General features: G+C 29.8%; 2 protein-coding genes across 2 annotated transcripts; one reads left to right on the plus strand and one right to left on the minus strand.

The window, feature by feature from the left end:
- Positions 1–1558: 1558 nt before the first annotated feature.
- On the plus strand, positions 1559–5080 carry LOC124843660 (subtilisin-like protease SBT1.8). Its single transcript, XM_047320461.2, has one exon. It carries the CDS (start codon positions 1680–1682, stop codon positions 4026–4028), a length of 2349 nt encoding a protein of 782 aa, XP_047176417.2. The 5' UTR covers positions 1559–1679; the 3' UTR covers positions 4029–5080.
- A 220-nt stretch (positions 5081–5300) lies between these two features.
- On the minus strand, positions 5301–8582 carry AGG3 (guanine nucleotide-binding protein subunit gamma). The gene is made up of 5 exons (XM_047320462.2): positions 7399–8582; positions 6631–6683; positions 6479–6523; positions 6354–6398; positions 5301–5760 (listed from the first exon to the last, which is right to left on the minus strand). The coding sequence occupies exons 1-5, from the start codon at positions 7546–7548 to the stop codon at positions 5367–5369; spliced, it is 687 nt and encodes a 228-aa protein (XP_047176418.1). The 5' UTR covers positions 7549–8582; the 3' UTR covers positions 5301–5366.
- Positions 8583–27586: the final 19004 nt, after the last annotated feature.

Raw genomic sequence — 27586 nt, forward strand, 5'->3', positions numbered from 1 at the left:
CATCATAGATCATCCTTGTCGTCGTGCTACTTTTTGCTTTTGCTTACCAAGTCCGTGAATGGACAGGACAAGAAGAAGGAAGGAAAATACTATATTATCTGCACAAAAACACCAGATTCTCTTATTAAATATTACTCATAAGTTGGGAATGAAACGTGAAATTATACATTTAAAGATTAAAAAAAACATTTTATTCAACCTATACATACCCAAGATTCTTTCATTTAAAATTTATTCCGACACAGTATAATTGTATAAATATGATTAACTTATTACCACTCACATTCTATTATGGGGATTTGTACCATGACATACATAAATGAAGTCCAGAGAATCTTATAAATTTAAGTATCAATTACCAAGTTTTATATTGAATAAAACTAAAAAAAATTAATATATAAAACTGGACATAGATTGAACCTTAAAATTTCATATAATACATTTTTTTAATATAGATAATTCATATTTTAAGCTCATTTGGATAAAAAAAATTCCATATATATTTGTCATTTCATTCTAACCCAAAAGCCTTTAATAAAAATTAGCTTAAGACTTACTTACATAATTTAATTTACCTAATTTAATTAAAGTAAAATAAAACACCATCTTGGACGAGCATAGATTGAAAAAGTTGCGAAAGGTGACGCGTTTCCAGCTGTTAAATCCATGTCCATATATATATATATATATATATATATATGTTTGTGGTTTGGATGAAGACAAAAATATCTTCTCCAAATCTACATCCTTCACAAACTCAAATCCTATAGTACAAAATTAGTGAATGACATGGCTTGTATTAATATCCTTTTTCATCAATATTCTCACAATTTTTTACAAATTAAAGTTAACTTGTATATAAGTGAAAAGATTTTATAAACTAATTAGTATAATTGAAGGAAAAAAATTCAAAAAGTTTTGTTTACCTAAAATCTATTGGACATATGTTGATTATGGTATGTGTTAAAGAAAAAGATAAAAATAACCATTCAAAATAAATTTAGTTTTATAATCTTGTATATGTTTTGGTCAAATACTATTATCTTACTTTAAAAAATAAAAAATGCCATTTTTTTTATTCCCATAAATAAACTTGTGGTGTTTATTGTCATATTGTTATTTTAACTCTAATATCTTGAAGTAAGTATAAACTTTGACTAATTTACCAGACAAAACATTGATGGATTAAATTTTGGTCGTATGTTTTAAACGGGAAAAAAGACCAAAAGGAAATGGAAAAAAATACACTAAAATTTAATATACAGAATAACAATATTTATATAATAAATAATTTTTTATTATTTATTTTAAATAAGAAGAAAATAAGAATAAAAATAGTATTTAATTTTATTACTTAATTATATTTTGTCATATATAAATTTATTGATGTTTAAAGTGATTATCCTAAAATCATAGAAAAGTAAAAGAATTATAATTACTTGAAAGAGTAAAAAGTTGTATATACTAAGTACAACTTTAATGAACTTGTAGAAAAACCATATTCTTTTAAAATCTTTTGTTGAAACAAGAAATGTGAAAGTTGGAAACGAGTAGATTAAGCTAAAGGAAAGAGGAAGTGTTAATAAAAAAAAGAGAGTTTGATTTGACGATGGATGAAGGGGCAAAGCCGTTGTAAAAACTGAAAAGCCCGGGATTTTTAAACAAAGAGATATGATGAAATGTTCCTTATAAATGAAAGCTCAGAAGAGGCATTGCATTCTAATGGTGTGATTAAGCAAAAGGAACAGCAAGTCATGGAATTATTTTCAGTTTTGCTTTCTTCCATCTTCTATCTGTCTCTTCTCCTCGGCCTCCAACTCACGCCGGTGTCTGCCAGGAAGAGTTACATAGTACACATGAAAGAGCGCCACGATCCTAGCGTGCACCCCACGCACCTTGACTGGTACACTGCCACGCTCTCTTCTTCTCCAGACTCTCTCCTTTATGCCTACACCTCTGTTTACAACGGCTTTGCTGCCACACTCGACCCTCAACAACTCCACGCGCTCAGAACTTCCGACTCAGTTTTGGGTGTATACGAAGACACGCTTTACAAGCTACACACCACACGCACCCCTGAGTTCCTGGGCCTCCAGGCCCATTCTGAGTTTTGGGAAGACCTTCACCACGCATCACACAACGTCGTTATTGGGGTCCTTGACACTGGCGTCTGGCCAGAATCCCAAAGCTTTGATGATTCCCAAATGCCTCAAACCCCCACGCGCTGGCGGGGAACCTGCGACTCCGCACCTGATTTCGACCCTTCTCTTTGTAACAACAAACTTATCGGAGCTCGCAGTTTCTCCAAGGGCTACCTCATGGCTTCTGGTAACTCCAGAAAACCCAGAGACATTGCTTCGCCGCGTGACCGTGACGGCCACGGCACGCACACAGCCTCTACAGCAGCAGGCTCCGTCGTCTCCAACGCCACGCTTCTAGGTTACGCCACCGGCACCGCACGCGGGATGGCGCCGCAGGCGCGCGTGGCGGCTTACAAAGTCTGCTGGACTGATGGCTGTTTCGCCTCCGACATTCTTGCCGGAATGGATCAGGCAATCCAGGACGGAGTCGATGTCCTCTCGCTCTCCCTCGGCGGCTCCTCCTCCGTTCCTTACTACTTCGACACCATTGCTATTGGAGCCTTCGCGGCAGTGGAGAGAGGAATATTCGTTTCGTGTTCCGCAGGGAATACTGGACCTCGAAGCGGTTCTGTTGCTAATGTCGCTCCGTGGATCATGACCGTCGGAGCCGGAACACTGGACCGTGATTTTCCGGCATACGCTACTCTTGGGAACGGGAAACGCTTTGCCGGCGTTTCGCTCTACAGTGGTGAAGGTATGGGAGATGAACCGGTTGGATTGGTTTATTTCAGCGACCCGTCGAACTCTTCGAGCAGCATTTGCATGCCTGGCTCACTGGACCCGGAGACAGTGCGCGGGAAGGTGGTGGTTTGTGACAGAGGGCTTAACGCGCGCGTAGAGAAGGGCACAGTTGTGCGCGACGCGGGCGGGGTGGGGATGATACTGGCGAACACAGCGATGAGCGGCGAGGGACTGGTGGCGGACAGTCATCTTGTGGCCGCCGTGGCAGTGGGGGAAAACGCGGGTGATGAGATTAGAGAGTATGCGTCGTTGGATCCTAATCCAACCGCTGTTCTGAGCTTCGGTGGGACCGTGTTGAACGTCAGGCCGTCGCCTGTGGTGGCAGCGTTTAGCTCTCGCGGGCCCAATGGTGTGACGGCCCAGATACTAAAGCCGGATATTATTGGGCCTGGAGTGAACATCTTAGCAGGTTGGTCTGGTGCAGTTGGGCCATCTGGGTCTGAAGACACTCGCAAAACGCGGTTCAATATCATGTCCGGTACTTCCATGTCTTGTCCTCACATAAGTGGGTTGGCTGCGCTGTTGAAAGCAGCGCATCCAGATTGGAGTCCAAGTGCGATCAAATCTGCGCTCATGACAACGGCTTATACCCACGACAACACAGAGTCTCCGCTTCGTGATGCAACGGGAGAAGAAGCCCTCTCCACACCATGGGCCTATGGGGCCGGTCACGTGAACCCACAAAAGGCCCTATCTCCTGGCCTTGTTTATAATGCCTCCACACAGGACTACATTGCCTTTTTGTGCTCCCTCAACTACACCCTCGACCATCTCAGACTCGTGGTTAAGAATCCCAACGTCATTTGTTCCACAAAATTTGCTGACCCGGGTGACCTCAATTATCCATCTTTCTCGGTCGTTTTCGGAACCAATAGGGTTGTACGGTACACGCGCACGTTGACCAACGTGGGGGAGGCGGCATCTGTGTATGACGTGGAGGTTAGCGCGCCATCCTCTGTGGAGATAACGGTGAATCCTAACAGGGTTTCGTTTACAGAAGTGGGGGATCGACAAACGTACACGGTGACCTTTGTGTCGAATAGGAGTGTTAATGACTCGGCTGCTTCTGAATTTGGTAGCATCATGTGGATCAATGAAGAACACAAAGTTAGGAGCCCGGTTGCTTTCACATGGACATATTTTTGAGGTTTTATTGTGAATGTGCACACTTACTATTATCTAGTAGGCCATAGGCTGTAGAGTTTAAAGCAAAGAAGCTGCATGCATGACTTTACCAGTCTTTAGGCACATTGCTGTTGCCATCACTCCAGACCGAACTTGTTGTAATAACATATTCTACAAGCTATTGCAACACGACAGTCGTTAACACAACACCTCATCACGTGCCATAATGCAACAACGCCTTCCTTCCACTACTAATTTCAAAGTTTTAGATTTTCATCATCTAAATTCCCTCCTTAAGTGTATATAAGTTTTATCCAAAGGTTTAGTGATTAGAAGCATTCAAACTGAAGCAGAGGTAGAGTAAAAAAGACAGGAAGATGTAAGTAACGACCATATTTTTGAGTTTTTCACTGATCCCGGGATCTGGTGACCGATTTCACAAATATGGAAACAGATCACGGACAATTTTGCGCTCCTGAGCACCCATGTGCAACTGATGCATTTTTTTTTCTTCCTGTTTGGTACAGGCCTGCAGTTAAAGGTGGTGGCATGTTCTACCGCAGTACATACTACACACGGTCATTTCAAAGTTAACGCTTCCTCTGAATTACTAATTACTAGTTATTTCGAAGGGTCTTATTCCAAACGATCTCGGCCATGAATGGCTACTAATCGGTGTACCAAATGAAAAGACATTTCCTGTGTCCTGTGTCCTCTGTCAGTTATGCAGAAAAAGGTAGTTCACAGCAATCACTTATTTTCCTGCCTTGCCATTTGATTATTTAGTCGATCATCAACTTTCTGGTAGGACCACAGGGATTGAAACTTAGAGGAAAAAAAATCAATAAGACAAAAAAGAAAACACTTTTTCATTTCTGTTTTCGGAGATAAAACGCTTTATCCTCATCGTGTTTTCAGGAAGCTTACAGGGGTTACAGGATGTACCAAGAGTTCAACCACCTTTAGCTTAGTCATCAAGGTCCATTAAAACCAAGAGTTTGATATTATAACACATATACTACACTTCTTTTTGCATTTAAAAAAAATGGAACAAACATTGATTAAGCTGATCATAGCATGCAATCGTAATCAATAGTCATTTTCTACTATTTGGGTCTTTCACTTCACTCGCACAACATTGGAGATTGACAACAGCAGAGGGTCGAACTTATCTGACCCACAATTACAAACGGAGCTACTACATTTGCTTGGAGTATCCATATAGCGCACAATCTAACTTACAACATTTATAACCCTTTATATTTCCAAAATTTATACTCTAGCTATTATGAATGCAATTTTGATAACAAAAGCTTCAGATTTTTTTTTTTTTTTGCTTTTCCTTTTGGAAAGAATATACTAGCAACATAAACAACATGGTCTCCAACATGACTTTGTACAACAGCAACATGAGGTTACCTTTGGACAGCTTGGGCAAGAGCATGTGCAGGTGCATTTGCAACTGCAGCAAGAGGGGCAAGATGGACAAGTTGGGCACCCAAAATTGCAACTACGTGGGAGAGTACAACAATTTCCAAAACCACAGCTCTCTTTACAGAAATATGATTTGGGGCAAGAGCAGCAACAGCTCCACTTTGGTAAGGAGCAGCATTTGATGGATGGAAGACAACTGCAACTGCAACTGCATGGTTTGCAGTCACAACAGCAGCGTGGCAATTTTAGTGGTAAAGATAATCCTTCACAGCAGCAACAGCAGCAGCAGATCCAAGAGAGGTTAAAACAGGGCATGCCACTGCACATAAACAGGTTACTTGTGTTATTCATGAATCATGATAGTTATCAAATAAGGCTTACTATGAAAGGGTGTGCTGCTTCGATAAATGAAATTTAACCAGCTTATCAATCATCAATCATTTTCTGATGGCAACCCTGGTTTATCTCAGCTCAGGTACACACACTACGGTTAGCATAATGCATGATTCAGCCACATTCAAACAAGTTTGTTTGATGCAGAAAATAAAAAGAAGACAAAGATAACATAATAATTGTAAAAATTCTGAACAGCACAAGTGTGTTGTTCCTTAAAACTAAATCAGTCTTCACAGAAAGGGTGTTTGAGATTGATGCTTATAGTTTTTCTTGTCATTCATTCTTTACAACAAATAATTGAAGGTGTAGGAAAACAAACTAAACAGTTTTGCATCAAATACATATCAAGAAATTCAAAAATCCTACTTATCATTTAGTATAAAAAGGCAGCTAGTTATTGTGCTTGATATAATTATTATATTTGTATTAAAATTTTTAATCTATTTGCACCGAGACCAAATTCTTCTACTGATAAGGTTGTTATCCACATAAAGTAAAGGCATAAAAAAGTGGTACCAGAGCCACTTCCAGAAGCGGCATGACCGGCTGTTCTTCTTGGTTCTGCTTGAAAGAAAAGAAAGCATAAGAATACGATCTCTTTTAAACAGTAACATATGATGAATGATGAGAACAGTTCTTACGTAGGTAACAGAGGATCTGCGTTTGCCATAACGTAATCAGCAACCCTGCAACATTGTGGCATTCAATCAGCTATAATAGTTGAAACATCCTGAGGAATTTCTCAAGTTTCATAATCAAAATGGCATTCAAGCAACTCCACAAACAAACATACTCTTTGCAGCATCTTGAAGCTGGTTGAAGACCCTCAACAGATTTCAATTCTTCCTGCTAGATGCAAGATTTTGTCAGTAAATTGATTTCGTCACTAAAAGATGTCAGAAAGAAACTGCACAAACTCAACCCAATCGAAGTTGGCAGGTTTGACTGTACACTCATGGTGTCATCATGTTACAAGTTGCTAATACTATTCTAACACCACATCTAACCACTGAGAGGGGAAAGGGGACAAATAATTACACAAAAATGCTTTCAAACCATCCATTTCATCTTCATTATTGTTTTCAAACAATCAATCAGCATCCACAGCTAAAAGATTCCACTAGCCAAAACAGCATTTTTGTGTAAATTGGTAAGGTTAGCTACTCCTCACATTAGCCACAGTAAAGGAGTAAATTATTGATCAAACCATTAGAAAACCTCCAAGGCAGAAGATCACTGAAAGAGGCAATGAATTTGTAAAAAGATTCAAAACCGTCTTTCCTTCTTTTAAAGAAAAAGTCACATTCACAGATAACCTAACTAAAAACTGCCTCAGAACCCTGACAGAGATCAACACATTAATTACTCTGTTTCTTGCTCAAAGACAATCACAAAAAAAACCATGCCAATTTGTCATCAAGGATGTTAGCAAAAGGCATGTCACATTACATTACACTCCCCCCATTTCACATTCTCAAAAACTGAAGACTGAAGTTACAGAAGAAGGCTGTAAGAGAGGGGTCTGAAATTTTGAAAGAAAAAAAAAAACTGAAAAACCCACCTCGAGAAAAGTGATTTCCCTCTCGAGCATGTGAACCCTGGCTGTTTCACGGCGCTTCCCATACAAATCTGGGTACTCCGGCGGGGATTTGGGGGAAGGAGGAGGCAGAGAGGGGACGGAAGAAGAACGCAGAGTGGGAGTGGTGGCCATGGAAGAGAGAGAGGAGAGAGAGAGAGAGAGAGAGAGGGAGGGTGAAATGGACAGAACAAGAAATGGCAGGAGTAGCAGGCAGTAATAGCAGAAGTCCTTGTTGATGCACTAAGGAAGGGGGCACAAGTAACAGTAATGGTAAGTGACAAAGAAGAAGCGGCAAATGAGGTTAGGTGTGAATACCATACGAAAAGACTGTGGCAGGGGCAGTAAATAGGGCCTCTGACAAGGGATAATTAAGAAACACCCAGAACCCAGAAAAATACTAATAAACTAATAATTAAACCAAAATCCAAACTTGTGTTAAGGGGTTTGAGTTGAATTGAATTTGGAAAGGAAAAAAAGCAGTAACTGAAAAGAGTGATAATGAAGGTAGAAAGAGAGTCATTATTGTGGAGTGGGCAGAGAGGGCACGAGTGTGGGAGGGAGAAAGAGAAAATAGAAATTGAAAAAGAAGAATATGTGAGAAGAAGAGGGTGAGAAGAATGGAGAGAGGCGCATCTTTTGTGCATGGTGTGGTGTGTAAGGTAATAATAATGGTAAAGGGTATTAATTATAAATAGTAAAGACGGCTGAGAGAAAGCCTGCCACTGCAAGTTTCTGTACGAACCTATTTAGCAAAGTTGAAGGGGTTTTGATTGAAGGTTTGATTGAGATTTGAGGTTTCGTTTAGGCAAAGAAATCAAGTGAGAAATGCAATGGGTGTGTGTGTGAGTGTGATAGTGTCACAGTGAAAAATGGTTTTGCTTGTTTTGTTTATTTAATGTATTTGTTTTGTTTTGTGATGTGGTGGTGGTTCAGTGGAGGCAGCGAGCTAGCAGAGAGTGAGGAGTGTGGGGTGGTGTTGCAGAGACCAAGCGAAAAGCACGATGGGAATACCTCAGACCGCACGTGACCGCTGCGTAGGAAAGAGAAATCCTTCTGTTTTAGGCGCCACTCTTCCACCACAACACCAATTTGCCCTTATTTTCAGAATCATCAACTCCTTTCTCTGTTACCCGACCCGACATGCACAACAATATTATTATTTTTTACGACTTTACTAAATTAATCACACATCCTTCATGTCCATAATTAATTCTACGTTTCTTCAGATCCTAACTTCCCACTATTACATTAATTTAAAACTTTCTTTGCTCTGCTTCACTGAATATAAAAGCAACAAACTTCTTCTTTGATGTAAAGCTTCAAATTTACCAAAGCTTCAAATATATTTTGAAGAGATCTACCCATTTGGTTGAACGGAAATGCACAGAAAAGAACAAATTGCTCTCAGTTGCTGGTTTGATAATATAACATTATATTCTTCGTACCAAACTATTTGTACGGAAATGAACATTAAAATTTGAGTCTTGTGATTCAGCTTTTACATTTTTATTATGGGCGATTTAAAAGTTAAATAATTGATCATGATTCTTGCATAATTAGTTATGGGGATTCAAATTTCGTAAAGGTATTCTAATAAGGATTTATCTAATGTATAATTCACCACTTTAAAAATATAATAAATTATGTAGTGAAAAACAAATCCTCAAATCATCATATATACTTACATGATAGATTATATTTTTTTTATACCTTCAACATATTTTATTTTACTATTAATAGTGGTCATTCTCTGTTTTTCTATTATCTGGACATTGTTTATTTCGGTAAAAGTTAAAAAAAAAAGTGTAGATATTTGCTATTTATATTGAACAAATCATCTAATCCAAATTATTGTTGTAGGTATTACCTCCATATTTGGTTAAAAACACTTTGAACAGTTTATGCTAAAAGCAACATTTTTGGGCTATTAAATAGCATCCTCGCCATGTTTTTACTCTATTTCTTTCAGTTCCATCTTTCTATTTATTTTGCATATTATGCAGTTTCTTTCATTCACTCATTTTTGTCTCCTCCTCTTGTTTTTTTTAGACTCTTGTTGTTCTTTTGTTGATTTGGTTATCTTCTTAAATCAACTGAAATTCAGATTTTAAATCATCTCTTTCTTGGTTGTTTTCACTTGTTAACAACATATTTTGATTATTATTAGCCAATAATATATGGGCAAATTAGATGACGTTACTATTTTAGCTATGTTGTTAATGGACTTACTTTGTAACATGAATTTTATTTAAAATGTTTCTTATACACTATCAATTAGTTAGAAAGAATAATAACCGCGATTTTGAATGATAGTTGTTTTAAATCATAATACCAATATATGTAGGTAGCAATAAATTTAGTATAATTTCTTTTACTGAAAAAAATAATGATTGACGTACTCCTTTCTTTTTAAATGTTTGAGTTCTCAGAAGTATTTTTGGATAATTAGATTTGAAATTTATCTCAATTACAATATTTTAATTGTTGTCGGTCTAAATAATTTTCAAACTATAAAAATCAATACAAAAAAAAAACATTTGCATGGTGATGTATATTTATGAACGCTCAATGGTTTCAAAATTCAATATATATCCATGATAGATTTAACATTTTCCATCATAAAAACGCATATTTCAAACAAATAAATTTAAAAGTAAAATTTGATGGTGATGTATAGTTTTGAACTATTTTGATTATAAAACAATATTTTCATATTAAAATCTGTACAAGATTAAGCATCTTGCTTGTCTGTTAGTGTTAGTTCAGTGGATAAAGAAAATAATATTGTAGAAAATAATATTTTTTTGTGCTTAAACCAAATAGACTTATATTTGATTATATTTGTTTGTGTTTTGTTTACTTTACCAATTTTATTATTGACCATAAATCATTCAATAATATTCAAAATTAATGTTAAACATTATATTTTGTATGGAGTAAGAAATATGGATAATATATTCTCTATTTTTTTTAAATTATATTTGTTATTATTAAAGTAAGTTAATGTAATATTAAAAAGAAAAACAGAAAGCATACAGCAACTTAGTGTGTGTGTGTGTGTGATAAAAAAATTGAGAAAATAACTGTAAACAATAAGTTTTGAATCATTTTTACAATCTTGAATAATTTTGTTGCAAATTAAAGAATTGAATTTGATACCAAGTAATAACAAGTTAGAATGTAGGTTTAATGCATTATTAGACTGCATGCTGAAGTTTGAATAAGCTCAGCATAGTTAAGGTTTGTATACCAAATACGCTAAAATAGGTTAGATATTAAATTTTTCTGATGAATTTGTTTAATGTGATTTTCTTCCTTAAAAATATGCTTAACAAGTGGATCTATGTTCGGTTTATTTATATATATATATATATATAAAGTCCAAAAACAATATGATTTTTCTTTATCTATTGAACTAATATTATCAAACAAACAAGATACTTAAACTTGTACTAATTGAATAAACTTAAAATTTATATCATATAATTAAGGTTTGTATACAAATATGTTAAAATAGATTAATAATAAGTGTCAAATATTATAAAAACTTCATGTAAAATTATGAAACTTATCTTTTAAATTGTGTTCATTTTATATTATTTCTCTTTAATCTAAGAAATATGAAATTTAATTATTTGTTTACAAGTTTTGAGTTGAATGACATAATTTGATTCTATTTTGTTTATTTTTTATGAAATTTAAGATAAAATTAGAGGAAAAAACTTAGAAGAGTAAAAAGAAATTAAGAAAGTTGGGATAAAGAGTTAAAGAAAGTCTCTATCATGTTCTCGCTTAAATGAGGGTGACCTCTCTTAAGTTAGAATTCGTCACTCTTGAGTAAGTGACAAAGATCTCGTTTGAACGATATTCATCTATTGAGTCATTAATTTTAGATGTTATTCTCACTTAAGTGTGAATATTTTTAACTTAAGGAATAAGAATTTCTTCATTTTTATCACTTGGGCAATAACTAGTTAGCTTAGGTGAGAATTCAGGTAGTATTTAGATATCATGAAACAGAGAAAATAAAAAGTGGATGGAGAAGCTCTAGAGGAGAAGAATAGAGGAACAAAAAGACAAATAAATTAAATTTTCTTTAGTTTTTTCTTCTTTAACTCTTAATCAAGGAGGAAGCTCACTAGGAGACACAATACCAATGAAACTCAAGCTCAACTATATAAGAGATGGACACCACTCTTAACTAAAAACCTTAAGGTAATGGGTTTTTCACTTTTATATGGTGGTTCATTTCTCATTTCTACTCAATGTTAGAAAATCATTTACACTTAGATTCTCAATCATAATTTAGTGATATTTATATATAACTACTTAATATTGATATTCTTGTTCTGTTTTTAATGATTGATTATATCCTATAAATAGATCTTGATTGTGATTTTTGGATTTGACTAGGAAATATTTTTGAAAATATGATTCGAACAAAAATACTTTATTATTGGAATGTTAGGAAAAGATTTCAGTATATCAGTTGCTTATAATACTTGAACATATAATTGCATAGTTTTTGTTGAATATGTGAGGAATCAATATTAAGGAAAAACATCTTATAAACTTTATAGATGAATAATCAGTATAAATGATTGTTTTGTGTTGCATCAATATTGGTATTTTCATATGTTATAGGTTGATATTCATCATATTATAAACAAGTGAGATAGATGAAATTCAATCACACCTTTTATTATTAAAACTTTATTTAATTGCCTTGTTATGTTGATATTAATTATTTTCATTCAAACTTGATATATTTTTATAACAATTAATTATAAACTAACTTTTAGTCGTGTATATATGTTGATTGAAATAAACTATCTATTTTATTATGTAGGATCGACATCCTTACTTAAACCTCATTACACGAAAGTTAATTATTAATATGCTTGACAAGATATTAACAATTAGATATTAAATCTTTTGTGATAAATATGTTTAATATGATTTTTTTAAAGACGCCAACATATATTTTTTTTAAAAATATCTTAATATATGAATTTATTTTAATATATATATCGAATAGACTTAGAATTTATGTAATTATAATAGTTATTTTAGTAGCTTATTCTTGAATTTGAATTGGTTCTTGTCATGTAATATTTAGAATTGTACAAGATACACGTCTAGATATAAGAATCAATATTACATAATTCCTTTTTATAGATAAATCCATTCGTGTATAGATATGTTTATATATATTTTAATTTGTAGCAATTAAATTGTTACACCAACTTTCAAGTCATAATTTTATTTGTTACATTAATCATAGTTGTTCTCATTTAGAAAATTCAATTTAATAAATAAATAACAAATCATTTATCACAAGTTTCACCTGCATATTTTTATCCTGATTTTTACTCAAAGTGTTTAAGTCCATTTTTGCAGACTCTTTTTTTTATTGCTGTATAAAATAAGGCTACAGTATAAAATCAATTATAGAAATGATATTAAACATTTTGAAAATAGAGGAATAAATAAAGGGATAGAAACTATAATTTAACCTACAAGTTATTTTGATGTAAAATAATTAAGCTAGTACTTGACTTTAGACATATATAAATAAATCATAAGATAACCATCCCAATCATAAAAATGGCTTAAGAGTTAAATTTTAGAAGAAGCTGTTCATTAGAATTTCTTAAACACAATGTTGATGCACATTTAATAGAAATCGTGTAATGACATACCAACCCTTCTCCACGACATCTTTATTGTATGGGTGTTTCAGTCAATTTCAAACAACATACCTTTTCTTACCAAACAACAAATCAAATGTTGTAAAAGTGTCTCTTTCAAGTGAACATGTCTCACATTGAAGCTGCTTATTGAATTACAAACACTACTAAAGAGGTTAAAGAAGTGTGAATTAATCCCAATTTCCACCCATCCATTCAAACTAATGGTTTACACATATAAATTATTTTTCTTTTATCACGAGTTTCAATGACAAAACAAAACTATTTTTGAAATCCTTAATTGATATATTTAAATAAAATAAATAAACTCAATTTGTTAACCGAATCATTTTATATTCGCTAAAAATCCCATTTATGGACGGATAATAAATTATTAAGATAAATAATTGATATTTAATTGTATAATCTTTTAACTTTAGTAAAAGCTATGAAAAATAATCGCTTATGTCTTCAGTTACGGGTATTTTCTTTTGTGTTGAAAAATATCATGAAATGATTTGTTTTTAAATAATTGTTATATAAAAGTATAAATTGTTGTATTTCTTTAAAATTGTAAGAATCACTTTCTCAAATAAGAATGTAATCGCAGTTATAAAGAATTAGTAAGTAAACATAAATGAGAAAAGGAAAAGTGAGACCCTAAAAATAAGTAACTCTTCATTACAAAATTCCTATGGGAAGACTTTTATAAATAAAAAATCATAAAAAAAAACTCTTTTTGTTCTCAAAACTAAAACAAATAGACTCTTACTATTCCTAAAAAAACCTCATATTACATTTTTTTAATTTCTAAAAAAAAAACTTCAAGTTACAAATAGTTTTGTGCCTACTGACTATTTGTATACATTTTTAAAATGAATTGATCTATACATATAAAAAATTTTAACAAGTGATTATTTTATTGAACAGAGTCTTTTTTGTTTTATAAGAATAAAGTTAAATAATAATTCCTAATTAATAGACCATTATTACTATATTCAATTATTGTGAGTTAGTTTTTCTAAAAATATTTTTTTTCCTCCGTGTTTGAAATTGTAAATTCAAATTTTAGAGTGGTACAGACTATAATATAATTTACAAAGCCTACCAAGAGTTTTGTTTGTTCATTAAACTAACCGGGGGAAGGGAGAATTTGTCTTGGATATTGAATTAAAGAAAAAAATTAACTAAAAAAAATAAGAATAAACTACAAGTTAATAATAAAAGTTACAGTTCAAGTTGTAATATTGTAACATTTTTAAAGTAATTATTATTAGATTCCATTTTTTTCTTTAGTAGAGATGATTTAAAAAAAAAGGAGTAAGTATGATTTTAGATTTTGTATTCATAAAAAAAGTTAAAATTAGTCTTTTTCTAACTGTTTATATAAAATTCATCATTATATTTTAATAATGAAATAGGTTATTCAAAATCAACTATGTCATTTTCTAAGTAATGTGTCTAATGTCTATGTCAATTGAATTAAAATGCCATAACATTGTCAGTCACATGTAATTTAAAAAAAATATTCATTTCCTTGTTTTTCTTTTTACATTTTTTCTTTTGATTTTGGATGGCATATTTTATGCATTATTAAAGCATAGAGATAAATTTTATATGAATTTTTTTTAGCATAACGAATTCCAAATTCATATATAAGTTGATGGACTAAAGGTAGTTCTTCTTATTTTATTTTTATTTAATTATTTTTCTATTTTATTTGCAAATAGTTCTTATTTTTGCGTTGTAATCAATAGTTGAATCCAATGCATGCTTATGCAAGCTTATCATGTCTTTCATATTGGCTCTACAAAACCTCTTAAGACCAAGATCCTACCATTTTTCTAAGTTGTGCATCAGTAATAGTGACAATGGTAGAGTGAGGATCAATATGACCAACAAAATTTCTTTTTAGAGTAAGTTCATTTTTACTTTATAAACGTCTTATCTAGTTTGTTCTAAGTTCATGTAGATATTTTAGATTTTCATAGGTTTATTAGTTGAAAATACGACGTTTCCTTTAATTTTAGATTTTCATAGGTTTATGAGTTGAAAAATGTTTAACGATGTTAAATGTTGAATGATGTATGTTTTGAATAATAATTTTGCAAATCACATAGTAATGTTTAACTTTTAACGATACATTAAGTTGAGAGTGAAATTCATCAATACTCAACTAAAAATGTAGAAATCATGTGAAATATATTAAAGTGGTTAGTTACTAAACAAACTAATTTGGTGGCAAATTTAGATAATAGTATCATATGTGGTGAAAAGTAGATGGAGGTTTTGTGAATTAAGTTGAAAGTAAAAGTTTCCAATACTCCACTGAATAAAATATTGTAAGAGATCTATGTCAATTTGAATAATTAAGAGACAAACCAATATAGGAACAATATTAATTTTAACTTTGAAAATTCTCTCCAAAATAATTAGCTGTTATACTAAATATGAATGTTTGATTATCTTCACATTTGATATCCATTATATTAAATTATTCATATATTAATTATTATTATTATTATTGTTGTTGTTATATTTTTTAAATTAAACATTACTTTTGTGATATATATAACATGTTTTGGAGTTTTACTACCACTTACTTAAACACACAAAAAAAGTTAAGGTTAATTAATTCTAAACAATTAAGAGAGTTTTCCAATAATTATATTTTTTTTATAGTAGAGAAAACCCCATTGATTTTTTTTAACAGTCAGGCTTAAATGATTAACTAGAAAAAAATTATGAATTCATAAAAGTTAAAGAGAAACTTTTAATTAATTAACTTATAGTAAATTAATTTTAACTTATGAACAATATTTTTATTATATATTTTTTTATTTTTCTCTATTATAAATCTTTACGAAAAAAAATTGTACAAAGCAAACTTAATGTTTGATTCCTTGCCAGATTTATAAAAATAAAAATAATGACAAAAGTTATAAAAAAAATCCCGAATGAACAATTTGATTCTTGAAGGTAACAGTTTTTTGGTTAAGTTTCTAAATCCCTTTTTTGTTCAACTAATAAGAGGTGATAATGTCTCACCCAAAAATGAAAACAGTGGTACTTGTATTATAAAAAATTGGAATCTAAGTTTCATAAAAAAAATTGTAAAATCCATTAAAGATCATGTTTTAATGAAATTGCATATTAGGCGGAAAAATCGTTTTGTATTGAATATATTTTATACGTAGTAAATCATTTCGTTTATTCAATTGAAGCTCGATTTGAACATTTGTTACAAATAAAAATAGTTTTTAGTTCAAAAGATTTAAACTGAAGAGTATTAAAGAATATTGAATTAATCTTGACTTTTCTTAAGATTCAAAATTGTTTGTTTTCGAAATTTCTTAAAAGAATATGCTTAACAAAACCTGTAACATTGCTGCTACTAAAAGTTTTTTCAAAATTAAAATTACGTAAAAGATTAACAATGTTACAATATATATTAAATGAATCAGTCATCTTATTATCTGTGTTAAGTTTGAAATATTAGCATCACTTCATTATAAAACATTTATAAATGAATTTGCTGCCAAATAAGTTAGGAAAGTAATATAGAATTTAATAACTAATAAGTTTGTCTAAATTTCTTATATTAGGCCACAATTTTCTACTCACGACTATGTTGAAGCAATAATACTTTCTCTCATATTTGAAGTTTTTTTTTTCAAAAAAAGCTCCACCAATTTATTTCTCCATATCCTTCTTTACAAAATCTTTTTTTTTTCTCTCAACCAAATCGACCTTTAAAACTGTTATCACAAAGTATTTTTTTATTTGACTTCAACTCCATTGATATCACAAAGTTCCAGTTAGATTTTTTAAATTTCTTATTAAAATTTTATTCATAACGATAGAATGACACGTTTACCTTCATTTGATATTACTTTTATAATAAAAGAATGAGAAATAGTATGTGAAATGAGTGTAGAAGTGTTAAAAAATATATTTTTGTTTATTCATATATATTTTCTCATAATTTTAGAAAATGAAGCTGGAATTTCACATTAAATTATGTGATTTGTTGGAAATACAAGCAATCTTTTATATTTGTTTCTAATATATGTATTTGTTATTTTTATTTATTTAAAAAAAATTACTCATAATTTAAAGCGTTTAATCCCAAAGTCCTTAGTTTTTTAACAACCAATTTTTTCTTCTTCTTAAGCGGTTTCTTTAATGAATTCTTATTTTGAAAAATTATTTTTTATTATCTTTTTTAATTTTTTGATATTCATAAATTATTAATATTATCATAACATTTACAAAAATAATATAAGATAGTTGTCATGAAATTTCAATTATAAGTAACTGTTTACTCTTCTCTATAATTGACATTTGTACAACTGTCATTTGATACTTTATTTTAATGTTTATATTTGACATTAAAAAAAAACATATGTTTCTTTTACATTAAATAATCAGTAATATCGTTAAATTTTGACTTTAATGTGAAGAGTACTCTACTTCTGAGCTAAAACATTAATTAAAGAGTTACTGTTAGTCTCAATAAAAGCTAAAAGATTAGATACATTAGTCAAACTTTACTCTACATCTCCGACTTAATGATTTGATAAAATTAGATAATGGAAGTATAAAGAAGAAGTTGGTTCTTAGAAGCTCACATTGACGTGGGAATTTTTTAAAAAGCAGAAGCAATGTTTTGCTTAAATTGTATACATGGGTTTGAGTTTTTAAGGCACAGGTGGAACAATGAGATTTGGAATGGAATAAAATCAATAATTGCTGATTGGGCCATGCAGCTTAGACTCAGCATTAATGCAAGATAAGTTGTCTTCCATGTTGTTCTTGTTCTATCCCATCACACTACTCCATCATTCCATATTTAGCACTGTACATTCACTTCCCTTTCATACAATTTCGTATGTGACATGTCTAAAACATATTTCACCTCATGTTCCTGCTACAAAACAACTTTCTTATGCACAAATGACGCCACTCTAACGTTATCTTATCAACAAAAAATATATGTTATTTTCCTTTTTTTTTTCACTGTCTTATTTGTAACCATTTTTATCGATCTTTTTTTCAAGGTCAGTCTCTTCTATATTGATATCATTTTCAATTAACCAGATTAACACTATTTTTTATTCAAAATTTTAAGATAATAAGTTAATAAATTTTTCAATTTTATATAATGTTCTATTTTTTTATTTTTATCTATCGAAGAATTTAAATTCACGTTTGAATTCTCGACATTAGGTCAACGATATAAAAAAACAACCTAAATGATCTATCTGAGTACTGGGTCTGAGTACTGCTTAACCCTTCGACTAGACCATATGATACACACTAAACCGTATAAATACTAAAAACAAAATTACGAGAGTTTAACACAAGAAATAATATCTTATTTCTATCATCAGTATAGACGATGGAATAATTCTTTTATAACATTTGTTTTGACGGTAACAAGACAAGCATATATATAGTGTCATAGTATTAATTGTTGTTACTTTTTTAGTTAAAAATTATAACTTCGCAGAAACGAAGAGTCAAAATGTAGGAGGAAAGAAGTAAACGTTGTTGATGAAACGGAAGAAACAAATGAATGCGTATAGTTGAGAACAATCAATCAGCTGTCATTCAAATTCCCCAAATGTTGCCTTCTTTTTCCGTACTACTAGCATAGACCTAATTTATATTATAATTACTAAACCCTAATATCTCTTTCTGAAATAATAATCTTAAAAATTAATACATCATTCATACAAATTTATGACTTCAAAATGATATTTTTATTATGCTTACATCATATAATATATATTATTGTAATTTTGAGTAAAACAAAAAATGTATAAATATCCACAATACGAGTTATTTATTTAATGCTGGATGCCAAACCGTACGAATCGCGATAATTAATCATGAAGATTCATGACCTTTGTATATCAGTATTTCTTAAACTAAAAACCATAATGTGATGTGTTTAATTAAATTAATTGTTTTCTTTATTTTAATAATAAAAAATAATAAATAAATCTACATCAGAGTAGATTAAGATAAATTAATATGGAAAAAAAAGATTCTAATAAAGTTAAAACTGAATAATTAACTTTTGTTGCTTGTATCGAAAACATTAGATTAATCTAACTATATTGTGGAATTATTCGTTTAAACAATTATGTAAATGTTAATTAGTAAGTAGTAGACATTTCATAAAATTTGATACTTTTTACTTAGCCCGTTCTATTTTTTTTTTTAGTACTTTTTTAACATTTAATCTTAATTTTGATTGTAATATTTTGTTTTTCTCCTAACTCATTTATTAATATAAATTGAAAAAAAATGAAGGATTTGGGGAGTAGCGCGTAGAAGGAGGGAAGGGTGGGGCCAGGATGAAACAGACATGTCATGAAGCACTTGCCGCTCTTTCCCAAAGTTCTAACTTATTCGCCAAAAAGGGTTAAAAGTAAAACTCATTCATGACGTGTCTAACCGTGTTTCCGGCGCATCTTAGAATCCCTCAACGACCTTCAATCTAACGTGAGCCTAGCGGTGAATTTTGGGATTCCGGCAATCAATCATTGCCCACTTTTTATCTTTCTTCACTCACCCGTGGGTCACCTCCACACCTTCGAAAACCTGCCTACAGCGCGCCACGTGCACCAATCAGAAAAAAACGGTTATTTGAACTCTTTTTATGGTTTTATGTAGTTACTGATTTGAGTGACCGTTTAAGATGGAATGTGAAATTTGAAATGAAACATGGAAGCAGAAATACGGGAAAGGGTGAAGAGTGGAAGTCTGCAATGCCGTAAGTGTGGGCATGAAATTGATACGAGAGGGTCCGAAAACATGACAATGCAAATAGTACAAAACATGATGCAAAAAGATAGACTAAGATAAGACAAAAAGCACATACAAAAACAAAATTCCTCAAGATTATTGGTCTGGTTTTCTTAGGTGTAAAACCTTTTGCTTAACTCAATTCTACCCTTTCTTTCAAATTTACCAAAAACTTTCTCCGCTGTTATTAGTCTGTTTAAACTTTTAACTTTGTTTGATACCAATGAAACCGGGAAAAGATTATGAATAAAGGAGGGAATTACTTCTGCTTTTGTTCTACACATTTTATTATTCATTTTACTTTTATTAATATACTTTATTTTATTACTTCATTTTTGTATCTATTTTTTTATAATATATTTTATAAGTTTAATAATACTTTTTTTTCAATTATAATTAAAATAATGTTTTTTATTTTACTTATTTTATAGTCATAAGATAAAAACGGACAGACATACGTGGAGACGCCTGTGTTTCCACTGTTTGCTGTAAAGAGTTTCTTTATTTTTTATTTTATTTTTGTGACTTAATACAGACATAAGTCCACATTTGATTATGAAAAAAAATAGTAAAGATGTATTTTATTTTTGCCTTAAATAATTTGTTTTTTTATTTTATTTTGTTAAATTTTCGATATATATCCATAATATTTTAAAACTAAAAGTAAGATATTTATAAATATTTTAAAAAATAAAAAAATGTAACTGAAATATATATATATAAAAGAAAAAAAACAAAAAAAAGATATTTACAGACCAAAATTAACTTAATATTAAAGTAAAAATTTTCATATTAATATACTCTCCATTCCATTTTTACATTTTTGTTTTATTTAATTTGTTTTTCTTCTTAAAATTTTATTTATTTTTCAATTAATTATAAGTTTAATGGAAATAATTAAAATTTCAATTCTTCAAATATTAACCACTTTAGAAAGTAAAGAACGAGACTTTAAAAACACAATATTGTCATCTCACGTTAAAAATGAAGTTTAGATCGTAGAATGAATTTGAGTGAATGAAAAAAAAAAATGACAAGTGAATTTGTTAAAGAGACAAAATATCAATAAGTCTTGACATTAATTCACACAAAGGATTCATATTATTTTTAATCAAAACTCTAAAACAATAGATTTGTGAGTCTTTTATATTATGTGGTGTTAAATTTTCTCATTTTTACTCAAACTTAAACTTATACTTGAATTTTCAACAATCTCTTTCTTAAATGTAAGTCTCTTCTACATTAGTTTATTTTCTCTTGAGCAAAAACATTTATAACTACGAATATTTTTTTCGTATCATGGTTCATCAACGAGACACACGTACCTGAACCCTTAATCAAGAAGTCTTCTAATGCAAAAACGATATTATACTTGTATGAACCAATTGTTTATATTAATCATCACATATCATTAATGTGTTTATTGATAACAAAATTCATTAGAAAAATATGACATCAATGAGACACGAGTCTAATCCACATAAATTATTAATACCACTTTCAATCCAAAACTTAAATAATTAGTTTATGGGTACTGTACATTATATAGTATTCAATTTTTTTATATTTATCCAGCATAGAACTTAAACTCGAACTTTGATTCTCAATAAAAAAAATAAGAAAAAACAAGTGAATAATAACTTATTTTATTATGAATAAAACACCAAAAAATGAAAGAAAATAAAGTGAAAATATTTATAAAAATTTTATGAATGATTTTATCAATATTATAAAATAAATTTTGATAAAAAAAAATATAGTAGTCTTCTTCTTATTATAAATAATTTAACTTTAAAATTTAATTTTATTGATATTATTATTTTTTGATATTTATTATTGGTTTGCTATGAATTTATTTTTATTATTGTCCTTAAATAATTATATTTATTATTTATATTATTATTTATTATATACATTATTTTTTCATGCAATATTAAATTTTGTATATTTTATTACTAATATTATCATAGTTATTCATATATTTTTATTGTTATTTTAATATTATTTACATTTTATTAAGAACTTATTATGTCATATACCCATTATAACAATATTATAAAATAATTTATTATGTGATTAATTAGGCAATGTACTAAAACAACATCATTAATTATGTTATAACAGATAATGAATTGTGTTTTTTTTTTAAATGCTCTGTACATTTATGTGTATAATTTATATGTAGATCAACTGTAATCGCTCATTAAAAATGTTCATCGAGATTGAAAATTTACTTACTTATTTTTTCAATCAAACGAATACCATTTTCTGCATGTAAAACCTTACGGTAAAATAAAATAAAATAATATTAAGGAGTGAATGTTAAATTGAATTTAATTTTATAAAATTGATTAAAGGCCTAATAAAGATATTATAATAGATAGTACAGTATATCCACTAAATAATAATTTTCGTTAAGATAGATTATAACGTGATTATGATATTGTGAAATAAGCTTTAATTCAATCTTACATAACCCTCCTTGTGCTTCCTTAGTGTAAAACTAAAAATTAATTGATGTTAGGATAATAAACAAAACAAACAACAAACTTTAACAAATTAAATAGTTATAATATCATATTAAAAATGAATTAAGTACACACAATGACATATATACAAATCACCTTTATTTTTAATTGATTTGAGACTTTCAAAAACTTTTCACCTTTTATCTTAACAACAAAAGTGACCGAAAAAACTAATGTTATAAAATTGTCTTTTCCTTTTCTTAGTTCATCAACAAACATGAATATGATATTTTTTCATTTTTTTCTTTCAATATAATAATAACTACAAATATTAATACGATGTAAATAAGTGATATAAATTAAAATTAAAAATGAGAATAATATATTTATTAATATTATTATAAATTTATGTTATTGAAGGACAAAGTAAAAGTAACTAATTATAAAAGAGAGTGTTTAACTTAAATTACATCTTAACATGAATTTAAGATTTGTCCAACTTAATTATCAAATAATTTATAGTAAAATAGACTTAAATTTAGGGTAATATACTGACATAGATACATGAATAAGAAAAGAAAATGTTAATATCTATGATTTTGCAATCTCTTATTACATTTTAAATTAATAAAGAAAGAAATGAAGTTTAGAAAAGAGAGAAGAAGAAAAAATGAATACAGATGAGATAAAACATTATCTAAAGTTGGAAGGGAGGATGTCTTAGTGGTAGATAATATAAATGAAATAAGGTTAATTTATGGGTAAAATTGAAAGGAAAGAGTGAGGGAAGTTGTAGGTTCAATTCCTCTTTAATATAATAAAGATATAAGGTGAATTTGATGGAAAAAAAAGTGACTCAATTAGAGTGTAAACGAGAAGATTTGAAGGCAAACATGTAAAGTCCATTAAAAATAATAATAATAATAATAAATTAAATATATATATATATATATATATATATATATATATTTATATATATTTATATATATTTATATATAAAATAAATAAATAATAATAATATGATTGCAAAATGACAAAAGAACCTTTCAGAAGTGGAATGGTGAGTAAGACACTTTTGGTGGTGAAGTCAAAATATTATTTTTTATAAAATAGTATTTTTAATAAAATATTAAAAAAATAATAAATAAATAAATAAAAAGACAAAACTACTTTCAAAAGTGGAGTTAAAGGGGAACAATTTTCTGTAATGGGATTTAAATATTATTTATAATAAAATATTATTAAAAAAAAACCTAAATAGTGTCAAATCTTAGCCTATAAATAGCAAGCATGAGGAAGGCTGAAACTTGCACCCAAAATTGAGAAAAATTTTGAGAGAAGAGAGTGAGTTGGAGGAAATTCTAGTTGCAAAGGGAAAATTCTGGAAGTTTTCGGGAAACAACTTCTAAGCAGGATATTAAGTCTGGAATAGAGGTAAGGGGAGCTAACCTTGAGTATTTCGTTTTGTATTATCTTGAGTCTTGAATATGCAATATTTTGCTTTTGTCTGATCTTAAATCTTGAATATGGAGTATTTTGTTTCTGTATGATCTTGAATTTCGAATAAGAACATGCTTCTGTGCCGAGATTCAAGTTTGATAGTTGTAAAACGTGATACTGATTCTGCTATACTAATTGTACGTTATTATTACTCAGAACATTTAGTTGTTTCTTTTGCATTTTTAGAAGGATGAGAAGTTGTCTAACCGGCTCTGCGAGATTCAACTTCTTGTATTCCCCATACCTTTTATTGTTTTTCTTATTTATTTATATTGTATTTTTGGAAGGATGAGAAGTTGTCTAACCGGCTCTGCCAGATTCAACTTCTTGTTTCCCCAGAACTTTTATTATTTTATCTATTTTCATTGCATCTTTTTGGAAGGACGAGAAGTTGTCTAATCGACTCTGCCAGATTCAACTTCTTGTTTCCCCAGAACTTTTACTGTTCTATTTAATTTTATTGCATCTTCCTGGAAGGATGAGAAGTTGTCTAACAGGCTCTGCCAGATTCAGCTTCTTGTTTCCCCAATAATTTTATATATTAAGATTATTTTAATGATTGTCAAACATTTGATTCTTCTCCGGTGACCATTTATAGTAATATTTTATTATTGTTAATTTGTTTGTAATATATTTATCTTGTATGATTTCTGTGATAAATGTATTTTATGATGTTGATATGAAATTATGCATCTGAACATGATATGATTATTATGGGGAGATTTTGTAATGGTATAATATGAGTTGAGAAATATGAGCATGATATGAGTCTCATGGAGAAATTCTGTAATAATATGGTATTAGTGTATATGTTGATGTTGAGGGTACTATTGTTGGAGGTTATCCTGATACTCTAATAATCATTCAATCTCAAGTAGAGAAGGATGAATTATGTGGTGAGAGGGACAGGAGGTCCTGGTCTATGTGCCGGTTTTGGACATAGTGTTGAGGACTAACCTTGTGGATGATATAAAATATTGGAAGTGTATTTGTAAGAATAAGTAGAAGTCATCACAAGTGCATAACCTCCCGTGACTGCTCATCAACTTATCATCCGGATGAGTGTCTATTGGGTGTTGTGGGATGAGTGTCTATTGAATATTGTGGGATAAGTGTCTATTAGGGATTGTGGTATGATGAGATGAGTGTCTATGGTGCGATTGTTGTATGATAGTATGTGGGTGTATGACATAATTATTATAGGCTGTTTGTTAAGTGTATCAATGTAATTATGCATGTTTTACAAATGATTTGTGTAATGTTAGCTCACCCTTACTTGTTTGTGTTTGTGTTTGTGCGATGATCGTATAATTCGTTATACGGGAGCAGACGAAGAGATAGAAGAATAAATTAGAAGAGTTCGAGTTGTATTTATGAGTTTTTAGTTGAATTCTGAGTTTAATATATATATATATATATATATATATATATATATATATATATATATATATATATATATACACACACACACACAGGTATCTTGTATGAAGTCCTTTATATTCATTATGAGTGGTGGTGTAATGCTACAATATATCAACTATGAATTATCATGTGTGAAGTATATATATCACCGTGTGACCGAACGTAAAAATGTTACAATATTTATAAAATCTATTAAATGTCGAGTGTGAGATTATGGGATGTTACAAAACAAACGAGAGTGAAATTATTTGGATGAAGAGATTTGAGATGGAAAATAATGTGATAAATTGAATAAATTAAAAAAAATGTTTTAATTGAATAAAATGGAAAATTATTATTATTTATATTTATTATTATTATCATATTTATTTTATTATCATTATTATATTACTTATAATTATAATTTAATTTATCATGTTGTTATTATTATTATTTGATTTATTATATTCTATTTGATTTTAATCAATTACATTTATTTATTTAATAATTATGAAATTGGATTTTAATATAAAAGATAAAAGTAAGCATACTTTTCCCTCAAATATTCTCAGGTGAAAGAGTAACGTAGATTGAAGATTTTTGTTTTGTTTTTCTTTTATTTGTTACCTCGATTTTCTATTTTTATTTGAATTTTTGGGTTCACAAACTTTTCATCAAACAAATACATTACAAGAAACTTGAAGAAAATAAATAGATTTGAAATAAGTGAATAATTTAACCAATGTAATAAATAAATTTTGGGTTAAATATATTTTTAGTCCCTAAACTATTGGTCGTTTTTGGTTTTCGTCCTCTTTCAAAGCAAGGTACAATTTGATCTTCATTCTTTTCGAAACTCTAGTTTTAGTCCTCGAAACTTTGGTTTTAGTCCTCAAAAATTACCACATTTTTAACGGTGTTAGTTTTCGAGGACTAAAACCAAAATTTTGAAAAGAATGAGGACCAAATTGTACCTTATTTTGAAAGAGGGACGAAAACCAGAAACGACGTTTAGGGACTAAAAACATATTTAACCCATAAATTTTTTTAATAGATCAGAATGTAATATTATTATTTTATAATTATAGTTAAAATTATTATTATTATATTATTATGTCTTTATTATTATTAATTAACGATTTGTTCTATTGTTGTTTATAACGATTTAGCAAAACATGTGTATTGTTTACCTACGTATCTGTTCAGCTATGCGTGGATAGTGATAATTGCTTATCACACAAACCATCGTTTCTCTTGATCGCAAATCGACGGAAATGAATAACTCTTATACTTGTATATTAATCTCTTTAAAGAATAAATTCCTTAAAAAGTGTAAAAGTAAAAAATTAAAGTAATATTTTTTGTTTTGGTACAAAAAACTTTATATAGCTACTGCAGTACATACATACAGTAAAGTTGTTGAGTCATGTGAGAAAACTTTAAGAACTTAATTAGCAAAAGAATAATCGCACTGAACCAATAAGTTATGCAGAAACCATTTCATATTGTGAAATTGTGTGAAATTATTATTGTACGTTAGTGGAAACAGTACAATACTTCTCCAAAAGTAGGTAAAATAATTATATAAGGGGGAAATAATAGAAATAGCTAATTAAAAGAAAGTATGTGTATTAATATTATTTTATTAATAAATTTGATTTTGTTTATGCTGGAAGGGGTCGAGGAAAATTCCTGCTTCTTCTGTTTGGGAATGCTTTACCTTCGTCGATCGGTCCTTCTTGTTCCTGTCTTACCGCGTGGATCCTTATCTCTCACTGCCAAAATGGAGGTGGCCTGCAGGAAACACTCTGACAAAATTTATCTCCGCAAGTTTAGTAAAATCAGAAAATCAAAGAGCTTACCTTCTCAATCAATTGTTATTTATAAGGTTTCAATTGTTATTTATAGGGTTTCAAGGAATATCATCCATTAATTTACCTCTTAATGACGATCAATATCCACCTTAACTGCTCGACAGTGACCGTTACATCATTAATTATGCATTCATTGACATTCAAAGGTTGTCTCCGGCAAACGGCGGGAGAGTTCACGAGTATTATCTTGGCGTCCGACCGGGAATGATCGACTTCCACCGCTCCTGCATACCCGGTCGGTCTAATTAACACTTCTATCATCCTTGGACGATCGGTCTAACTTACTCGGTAATGACTCAAGCATGTCCGGTCGGTCTAACCTACTCGGTAATAACCGATTTTAATAAAAAAAGTTTTTAGAAAGAGACAGATAATTATTTGAAGAAAGAAGTTGTCTAGTTATTTTAATATAATTATCAAA

The sequence above is a fragment of the Vigna umbellata genome, chromosome 1 (genome assembly GCF_029865625.1).
Source record: "Vigna umbellata cultivar VRB3 chromosome 1, Vumbellata_1.0, whole genome shotgun sequence".
In the NCBI taxonomy this organism is placed as follows: Eukaryota; Viridiplantae; Streptophyta; class Magnoliopsida; order Fabales; family Fabaceae; genus Vigna; species Vigna umbellata.

Excerpts from the sequence above, each read along its gene's own strand:
- LOC124843660 (XM_047320461.2), top strand. The coding sequence starts at position 1,680 with ATGTTCCTTATAAATGAAAGCTCAGAAGAGGCATTGCATTCTAATGGT.
- AGG3 (XM_047320462.2), bottom strand. The coding sequence starts at position 7,548 with ATGGCCACCACTCCCACTCTGCGTTCTTCTTCCGTCCCCTCTCTGCCT. Across the intron at positions 6,524-6,630 it reads GCTTCAAGATGCTGCAAAGA|GGTTGCTGATTACGTTATGG; the intron begins GTATGTTTGTTT and ends ACAATGTTGCAG. Across the intron at positions 6,399-6,478 it reads GCAGATCCTCTGTTACCTAC|AACCAAGAAGAACAGCCGGT; the intron begins GTAAGAACTGTT and ends TCTTTCAAGCAG.